Source organism: Seriola dumerili, unplaced genomic scaffold (genome assembly GCF_002260705.1).
Source record: "Seriola dumerili isolate Sdu_G_001 unplaced genomic scaffold, Sdu_1.0 BDQW01001040.1, whole genome shotgun sequence".
In the NCBI taxonomy this organism is placed as follows: domain Eukaryota; kingdom Metazoa; phylum Chordata; class Actinopteri; order Carangiformes; family Carangidae; genus Seriola; species Seriola dumerili.
Window position 1 is genome coordinate 290,682 of NW_019175295.1, and position 10,289 is coordinate 300,970.

General features: G+C 45.9%; 1 protein-coding gene across 1 annotated transcript in view; it reads right to left on the minus strand.

Annotated features, from left to right (window-relative positions):
- arhgef4 (Rho guanine nucleotide exchange factor 4) overlaps positions 1-10,289 on the minus strand; it is an 81,760-nt gene that overhangs the window by 19,807 nt on the left and 51,664 nt on the right. The window contains exons 6-7 of the mRNA XM_022766769.1: positions 8,385-8,617; positions 1,840-1,969 (exon numbers count right to left, since the gene is read on the minus strand). Coding sequence (XP_022622490.1) covers positions 1,840-1,969; positions 8,385-8,617 — 363 coding nt within the window. The remainder of the gene's footprint in view (positions 1-1,839; positions 1,970-8,384; positions 8,618-10,289) is intronic.

The window sequence follows — 10,289 nt, forward strand, 5'->3', positions numbered from 1 at the left end:
GGTTCACTTAGGCAGTGAGGACAGGGAAAGGCAGAACTGGGAGGGAGTGCTGGGGAAAGTGCAAGCTAAGTTGTCTAAATGGACATGGTTGCTACCTCAGCTGTCCTACAGGGGAAAAGCTCTGATTGTCAACAACCTGGTGGCCTTGTCCCTCTGGCACAGACTGCAGGTGCTGCTGCCTCCGCCTGACCTCGTGGAACAACTGCAGCGGCTCCTGGTGGACTTCTTTTGGACTGGATGTCATTGGGTGAGAGCGTCGGTCCTGTACCTCCCTGTGGCAGAGGGGGGGCAGGGCCTGATTGACATCAAGTCCAGAACTGCAACTTTCAGACTGCAAGCAGCTCAGCGGCTGCTGTATGGACACTCGCCCTGCTGGTCGGCGTTGGCCTGCCTGTTACTCCAGAGAGCCGGACGGCTCGGACTGGATAAACAACTCTTTCTTTTAAAGCCAGCTGGATGTGACCTGGAAGGGCTCACACCCTTCTACAAATCGGTTTTAAACGCCTGGAGGACACTGACCGTCGCCCGACCTCCCGACCCTCGGCCGGGGAAGTGGCTCTTTGAGGAGCCTTTGTTTCACAACGCCTTCCTGCCAGTTGCTGGACTCTCCTCGCCCACAATGAGAGCAAAGCTCATCGAGGCTGGCGTTGTGAAGCTGGGTCACCTCACCAGGAGAACTCTGGAGGAGCTGGCTGAGATGTCGGGCGTCCGGTCATCCAGGATGCTGCAGAGCCTCATGGAGAAGGTGTGGCGCTCGCTTCCCGCTCCTCTGAGGGCGTTTGCTCAGAACAGGACTATGGCCGACCGATGGTGTGAGGGACAGGACTACATCTTCCCCTCACTGAGTGTGAGTCCTGCTGTGGGGGAGTGGAGCGAGGACAGAGGCCTGCTCCTCTCCCTGAAGACTCCAGTGCTGGGCAGCTTCAGCTCCTGCAGCAAGAAGCAGCTGTACCTCAGCTGCATCAAGGTGCTGAACCTCCGCTCTCTGGATGGAGTCCGGGAGTCCAGGTGGACAGAGGTGTTTGGCTCAGACTCTTCCCCTAAAGGCAGCTGGCGTCTCCTGTACAAGCCTCCTGTTGAGAAACGGATGGCCGACCTCCAGTGGAGGATCGTACATGGAGCCATAGCTACAAACAGACACGTAGCTCACTTGAACCCCAGCACTGAGGAGAACTGCCCCTTCTGCCCTGAACCAGAAACCCTCCAGCATCTGGTGGTGTCCTGCCCCCGCCTGACAGGGCTGTTCCAGCTGCTGAAGGAGTGGGTGGAGCGGCTGGGAGAGACCTTCTCGCTGTCCGTCTTTGTGTACGGACCAAAGTACACTCCCAGGAAGAGACAGTCCCTGGTTTTAATTAATTTTATTTTTGCAGCTGCCAAGTTGGCAATTTGGAGGACAAGAAAAAACCAGATGAGGGGGGAAGGCTGGACTGACCCGGTCCGCTGTTTGAAAGGTTTGGTGGCAGCTCGTTTGAAAGTAGAGCGAGCGTTTTTCACACTGACCGGGAACATGAACGGGTTCAGGGCTGAGTGGGGCTTTGGGCAGCTCCTGACCTCACTAGGGGAGGACTTTTAACCTAGCTTAGCTTAGTTTAGCTTAGCTTAGCTAGTTTTACCCCTTAGTGTGTGAGAGAGTGTGAATGGAAGCTTTCTTGTTTTGTTCTGTTCTATTTATTTATTTATTCATTTTTCTTTCTGTTTGCAGTAACTTTTTGATTTTTTGACTACTAAAGTTGTGTTAAGGGTGTTATTGATAAGGTCTCAAATAAAGTTGTGTTAAAATAAAAAAAAAGTCTCTCTCTGTCTCTCTCTCTCTCTGTCTGTCTCACTCTCTCTCCTCACCTCCCAGTCCTCGATAGAGCTCTGCCACTGGGCGATCTTGTCGATATTCTCCAGGCGCCGCTTCCTCTCGTTGATCAGCCTCGCCACGTTCTTCATGGCGTTCAGCGCCGCCTCCACATCTTTGTAGTCTCTACAGATCAGAGAGAGATGATATTCTCATGATATTCTTTATATTTATAATTCAATGAGAAAATTGACACTAACAGTGATGGTGTGTATCCCAAACCTGATAATTTTGACTCTCTCACTCACCGTCCTGCTGCCACACATACTCACTAAATGTGGATTCATCCATCATTAAAAAGAGGCTCCAACCAATGCACTAAATGTTTGTTAAAAACTCGTGTCCAGCTGTTTCTAGCAGATGTTTGTGAGTTTTCTCTGAACGTGGTTTCTTGTCAGCAGCAGGTGGTGGTGACTGTCTCTTAACAACAGCTTCAGCCATCTTTGTCTTTATAATACCAGAGGTTATAACACGTCCTCTGATGCAACGAGATCGTTTCTTAATTAAACACATTCCACACAGAATCAAAGTTCCTGAAGCAGAATTATATTTTAGCTGCTGTTCTATCAGAACTGTGTGGACAGGACATCAAATTCAGACAATTTATATCCAGATATTAATATTTTGACTCAGTATGAAAGATGAATTTCTAAAAAAAATTTTGTAACTCAAATTCCATTTACAGAAGGACAACAGTGAGATATAGGTGAAAGCTCTGGAAAAAGCTAGGACCTTGATTTAAGACATTAGACAGAATGATCTAGATATTAACTGTATGTTGGCCACTGGTCTGTCTCCAGAGGACGGTCAGTGAGGGTCATGTGACACCTGTCCCCTCTGAGGACGTCACCTGTGCTGAGGGTTGGTGTACTTGAGCAGCTCCGCCAGCTGCAGCGGGTACTTGCAGATCTTCTGGACCGGGGTGAGCAGGAAGCCGTCCAGGGATATGTCGATCATCTTCTGAAGCAGTCGGCACGCCTCGAAGAAGAACACGTACTTGTTGACCTTCATCAGCTTGGAGAGCTGCACGCAGGCGTTGGGGTGGTTGTTGCAGTACTCTGAGTATATCTGGAAATCTGTTTGCTAACAGGACAGGAAAGAAGAGGAAGTGAGAGGGAGGAGAACAGGGTACACTCATTTCTCTTCACCACGTTTTTACCTCATTTCATTATTAGAAAGAATTTGTGTCTTGGGTTTTTATTCCTTTGCACCAACGATGACCGGCGCTCATAATGTGGTTGTATGCAGATTTTAGAATGGCGATAAAAGGCTTCAATCTAATATCTGATTTCACTCAGTTGTCAGTTTGTGAGGAAAGCCTACAGCAGCGAAAACTAATGCAGTCAATATAAAACCTACAATACATGCTCATTCATGAAGATTATAACTTGTTGGAAACGTGTTGATTCAACTGTGTGATCATTCTGGAGGATGCAGTCTGTGCTGCTGTTGATCTGTACTGCTTTGTGTTGACAGGTGTTCCTTTTATTTTGTCCACCCCATTCAAATGAATGAAAGGCTAAACATACAGATGAATCAACAGCTCTTTAACCCAGTTTCTACATAAACGGAACATTACAACCTTCATGAAGGAGGATTGAGACTGTGTAAGTTATAGTTAGGTGTTCCTAATAAACTGACAACTGTATATTCATATTAGCGTAAGGGTTTTAGAGAATGAAACAACAAAGGACAAAATAAAGAAGAAATGTGAAGTGGAACAACTAGAGGAGGTTTCAAACTGATTCCTGTGACATTTCTTTAATAGTAGGTTTGGGTGAAATCTAAAATTGAATATCTTGATACAGTCCAGCTCAAATATCGTGATACATCATATTATGTTCAAGGTATAAGTGATGCTGCCACTAGACAGCAGGTCAAAGTTTTATTCGTCACATGCAAAGGTTCAATGTACATAAGCAGATGAGGGTCAGACTCTGCAGCAGAGCAGAGCTCAAAACTTTGATTAAAATTTAACATTATGAAAAATATTGTGATATTCAATGTTATCAAATATCAGTTGAAGCCTGTTTCATACAGTAACATCCCTCTGATTCTAACTTGAGACACAGCTGCTGAGATTCACAGGCTGTCTGAAGGGTCTTTGTTCTGAACTCTGAACTCTAGACTCTGTTCTGGACTCTGGATTCTGTTCTGAACTCTGGACTCTGGATTCTGTTCTGAACTCTGGATTCTGTTCTGAACTCTGGATTCTGTTCTGAACTCTGGACTCTGGATTCCTTTCTGAACTCTGGATTCTGTTCTGAACTCTGAACTCTGTTCAGAATTCTGGACTCTGTTCTTAACTCTGGACTCCGGATTCTGTTCTGAACTCTGGATTCCTTTCTGAACTCTGGATTCTGTTCTGAACTCTGGACTCTGGATTCTGTTCTGAACTCTGGATTCTGTTCTGAACTCTGGATTCCTTTCTGAACTCTGGATTCTGTTCTGAACTCTGGATTCCTTTCTGAACTCTGGACTCTGTTCTGAACTCTGAACTCTGGATTCTGTTCTGAACTCTGGATTCTGTTCCAAACTCTGGATTCTGTTCCAAACTCTGGACTCTGGATTCTGTACTGAACTCTGGACTCTGTTCTTAACTCTGGACTCCGGATTCTGTTCTGAACTCTGGATTCCTTTCTGAACTCTGGATTCTGTTCTGAACTCTGAACTCTATTCAGAATTCTGGACTCTGTTCTTAACTCTGGACTCCGGATTCTGTTCTGAACTCTGGATTCCTTTCTGAACTCTGGATTCTGTTCTGAACTCTGGACTCTGGATTCTGTTCTGAACTCTGGATTCTGTTCTGAACTCTGGATTCCACTCTGAACTCTGGATTCTGTTCTGAACTCTGAACTCTGGATTCTGTTCTGAACTCTGAACTCTGGATTCTGTTCCAAACTCTGGATTCTGTTCTGGACTCTGGACTCTGTTCAGAATTCTGGATTCTGTTCTGAACTCTGGATTCTGTTCTGGACTCTGGATTCCTTTCTGGACTCTGGATTCTGTTCTGAACTCTGAACTCTGGATTCTGTTCTGAACTCTGAACTCTGGATTCTGTTCTGAACTCTGAACTCTGGATTCTGTTCCAAACTCTGGATTCTGTTCTGGACTCTGGACTCTGTTCAGAATTCTGGATTCTGTTCTGAACTCTGGATTCTGTTCTGGACTCTGGATTCTGTTCTGAACTCTGGACTCTGTCCAGAATTCTGGATTCTGTTCTGAACTCTGGATTCTGTTCTTAACTCTGAACTCTGGATTCTGATCTGAACTCTGGACTCTGTTCTTAACTCTGGACACTGGATTCTGTTCTGAACTCTGGATTCTGTTCCAAACTCTGGACTCTGTTCCGAACTCTGTTCAGAATTCTGGATTCTGTTCTGAACTCTGAACTCTGGACTCTGTTCTTAACTCTGGACACTGGATTCTGTTCTGAACTCTGGATTCTGTTCTGAACTCTGGATTCTGTTCTGAACTCTGAACTCTGGATTCTGTTCTGAACTCTGGATTCTGTTCCAAACTCTGGACTCTGTTCAGAATTCTGGATTCTGTTCTGAACTCTGGACTCTGTTCTTAACTCTGGACACTGGATTCTGTTCTGAATTCTGGATTCTGTTCTTAACTCTGGATTCTGTTCTGAACTCTGGATTCTGTTCCTAACTCTGGACTCTGTTCTGAACTCTGAACTCTGGATTCTGTTCTGAACTCTGGATTCCTTTCTGAACTCTGGACTCTGTTCCAAACTCTGTACTCTGGATTCTGTTCTGAACTCTGGATTCTGTTTTGAACTCTGGACTCTGTTCTGAACTCTGGACTCTGTTCCAAACACTGGACTCTGGATTCTGTTCTGAATTCTGGATTCTGTTCTGAACTCTGAACTCTGAACTCTGTCCAGAATTCTGGACTCTGTTCTGAATTCTTAGGACAGGGAAAGGCAGAACTGGAGGGATGCTGGGAAAGTGCAAGCTAAGTTGTCTAAATGGACATGGTTGCTACCTCAGCTGTCTACAGGGGAAGAGCTCTGATTGTCAACAACCTGGTGGCCTCGTCCCTCTGGCACAGACTACAGTGCTGGTGCCTCCGCCTGACCTCGTGGAACAACTGCAGCGGCTCCTGGTGGACTTCTTTTTGACTGGATGTCATTGGGTGAGAGCGTCGTCCTGTACTCCCTGTGGCAGAGGGGCAGGGCCTGATTGACATCAAGTCCAGAACTGCAACCTTCAGACTGCAAGCAGCTCAGCGGGCTGTATGGACTCTCGCCCTGCTGGTCGGCTTGGCCCGCCTGTTACTCCAGAGAGCCGGACGGCTCGGACTGGACAAACAACTCTTTCTTAAAGCCAGCTGGATGTGACCTGGAAGGGCTCACACCCTTCTACAGTTCGGTTTTGGACGCTTGGAGGACCCTGACCGTCGCCCGACCTCCTGACCCTCGGCCGGGAAGTGGCTCTTTGAGGAGCCTTTGTTTCACAACGCCTTCCTGCCAGTTGCTGGACTCTCTTCGCCCACACTGAGAGCGAAGCTCATCGAGGCTGGCGTTGTGAAGCTGGGTCACCTCACAGGAGAACTCTGGACGGCTGGCTGAGATGTCGGGCGTCCGTCATCCAGGATGCTGCAGAGCCTGATGGAGAAGGTTGGCGCTCGCGTCCCGCTCCTCTGAGGGCGTTTGCTCACAACAGGACTTATGGCCGCCAATGTGGTGTGAGGGACAGGACTACATCTTCCCTCACTGAGTGTGAGTCCTGCTGTGGGGGGTGGAGCGAGGACAGAGGCCTGCTCCTCTCCCTGAAGACTCCAGTGCTGGCAACTCAGCTCCTGCAGCAAGAAGCAGCTGTACCTCAGCTGCATCAGGTGCTGAAACCCCGCTCTTCTGGATGGAGTCCGGTGAGTCCAGGTGGACAGAGGTGTTTGGCTCAGACTCTTCCCCTAAAGCAGCTGGCGTTCCTGTACAAGCCTCCTGTTGAGAAACGGATGGCCCGACCTCACAGTGGAGATCGTACATGGAGCCATAGCTAGAACAGACACGTAGCTCACTTGAACCCCAGCACTGGAGGAGAACTGCCCCTTCTGCCTGAACCAGAAACCCTCCAGCATCTGGTGGTGTCCTGCCCCGCCTGACAGGGCTGTTCCAGCTGCTGAAGGAGTGGTGGAGCGCTGGGAGAGACCTTCTCGCTGTCCGTCTTTGTGTACGGACCAAAGTACACTCCCGGAAGAGAACAGTCCCTGGTTTTAATTAATTTTATTTTTGCAGCTGCCAAGTTGGCAATTTGGAGGACAAGAAAAAACCAGATGAGGGGGGAAGGCTTGGACTGACCCGGTCCGCTGTTTGGAAAGGTTTGGTGCAGCTCGTTTGAAAGTAGAGCGAGCTTGTTTTCACACTGACCGGAACATGAACGGGTTCAGGGCTGAGTGGGGCTTTGTGGCAGCTCCTGACCTCACTGGGGGAGGATTTTTAACTTGGCTTAGCTTAGCTGGTTAGCTTAGCTTAGCTAGTTTTTACCCCTTAGTGTGTGAGAGAGTGTGTGAATGGAAGTTTTCTTGTTTGTTTCTGTTCTATTTATTTATTTATTCATTTTCTTTCTGTTTGCAGTAACTTTTTTGATTTTTTTGGACTATCTAAAGTTGTGTTAAATGTAAAAAAAAAGTCTCTCTCTGTCTCTCTCTCTCTCTCTGTCTGTCTCACTCTCTCTCCTCACCTCCCAGTCCTCGATAGAGCCTGCCACTGGGCGATCTTGTCGATATTCTCCAGGCGCCGCTTCCTCTCGTTGATCAGCCTCGCCACGTTCTTCATGGCGTTCAGCGCCGCCTCCACATCTTTGTAGTCTCTACAGATCAGAGAGAGATGATATTCTCATGATATTTCTTTATATTTATAATTCAATGAGAAAATTGACACTAACAGTGATGGTGTGTATCCCAAACCTGATAATTTGACTTCTCAGCACGTCCTGCTGCCACACATACTCACTAAATGTGGATTCATCCATCATTAAAAGAGGGCTCCAACAATGCAAAATAAATGTTTGTTAAAAACTCGTGTCCAGCTGTTTCTAGCAGATGTTTGTGAGTTTTCTCTGAACGTGGTTTCTTGTCAGCAGCAGTGTGGTGACTGTCTCTTAACAACAGCTCAGCCATCTTTGTCTTTATAATACCCGAGGTATATAACACGTCCTCTGATTGCAACGAGATCGTTTCTTAATTAAACACATTCCACACAGAATCAAAGTTCCTGAAGCAGAATTATATTTTAGCTGCTGTTCTATCAGAACTGTGTGGACAGGAACATCAAATTCAGACAATTTATATCCAGATATTAAATTTTGACTCAGTATGAAAGATGAATTTCTAAAAAAATTTTGTAACTCAAATTCCATTTACAGAAGGACAACAGTGAGATATAGGTGAAAGCTCTGGAAAAAGCTAGGACCTTGATTTAGACATTAGACAGAATGATCTAGATATTAACTGTATGTTGGCCACTGGTCTGTCTCCAGAGGACGGTCAGTGAGGGTCATGTGACACCTGTCCCCTCTGAGGACGTCACCTGTGCTGAGGGTTGGTGTACTTGAGCAGCTCCGCCAGCTGCAGCGGGTACTTGCAGATCTTCTGGACCGGGGTGAGCAGGAAGCCGTCCAGGGATATGTCGATCATCTTCTGAAGCAGTCGGCACGCCTCGAAGAAGAACACGTACTTGTTGACCTTCATCAGCTTGGAGAGCTGCACGCAGGCGTTGGGGTGGTTGTTGCAGTACTCTGAGTATATCTGGAAATCTGTTTGCTAACAGGACAGGAAAGAAGAGGAAGTGAGAGGGAGGAGAACAGGGTACACTCATTTCTCTTCACCACGTTTTTACCTCATTTCATTATTAGAAAGAATTTGTGTCTTGGGTTTTATTCCTTTGCACAACGATGACGGCGCTCATAATGTGGTTGTATGCAGATTTTAGAATGGCGATAAAAGGCTTCAATCTAATATCTGATTTCACTCAGTTGTCAGTTTGTGAGGAAAGCCTACAGCAGCGAAAACTAATGCAGTCAATATAAACCTACAATACATGCTCATTCATGAAGATTATAACTTGTTGGAAACGTGTTGATTCAACTGTGTGATCATTCTGGAGGATGCAGTCTGTGCTGCTGTTGATCTGTACTGCTTTGTGTTACAGGTGTTCCTTTTATTTTGTCCACCCCATTCAAATGAAATGAAAGGCTAAACATACAGATGAATCAACAGCTCTTTAACCCAGTTTCTACATAAACGGAACATTACAACCTTCATGAAGGAGGATTGAGACTGTGTAAGTTATAGTTAGGTGTTCCTAATAAACTGACAACTGTATATTCATATTAGCGTAAGGTTTTAGAGAATGAAACAACAAAGGACAAAATAAAGAAAGAATGTGAAGTGGACACAACTAGAGGAGGTTTCAAACTGATTCCTGTGACATTTCTTTAATAGTAGGTTTGGGTGAAATCTAAAATTGAATATCTTGATACAGTCCAGCTCAAATATCGTGATACATCATATTATGTTCAAGGTATAAGTGATGCTGCCATAGACAGCAGGTCAAAGTTTTATTCGTCACATGCAAAGGTTCAATGTACATAAGCAGATGAGGGTCAGACCTCTGCAGAGAGCAGAGCTCAAAACTTTGATTAAAATTTAACATTATGAAAAATATTGTGATATTCAATGTTATACAAATATCAGCTGAAGCCTGTTTCATACAGTAACATCCCTCTGATTCTAACTTGAGACACAGCTGTCTGAGATTCACAGGCTGTTGAAGGGTCTTTGTTCTGAACTCTGAACTCTAGACTCTGTTCTGGACTCTGGATTCTGTTCTGGAAACTCTGGACTCTGGATTCGTTCTGAACTCTGGATTCCTTTCTGAACTCTGGATTCTGTTCTGAACTCTGAACTCTATTCAGAATTCTGGACTCTGTTCTTAACTCTGGACTCCGGATTCTGTTTCTGAACTCTGGATTCCTTTCTGAACTCTGGATTCTGTTCTGAACTCTGGACTCTGGATTCTGTTCTGAACTCTGGATTCCTTTTGAACTCTGGACTCTGTTCTGAACTCTGAACTCTGTTCCATCTGGACTCTGGATTCTGTTCTGAACTCTGAACTCTGGATTCTGTTCTGAACTCTGGATTTCTGTTCCAAACTCTGGATTCTGGATTCTTTCTACTCTGGACTCTGGATTCTGTTCTGAACTCTGGACTCTGTTCTTAACTCTGGACTCTGGATTCTGTTCCAAACACTGATTCTGTTCTGAACTCTGGATTCTGTTCTGAACTCTGGACTTTGTTCTTAACTCTGGATTCTGGATTCCTTTCTGAACTCTGGACTCCTGGATTCTGTTCTGAACTCTGGATTCTGTTCTGAACTCTGGATTTCTTTCTGACTCTGAACTGCTGGGATTCTGTTCTGAACTCTGAACTCTGA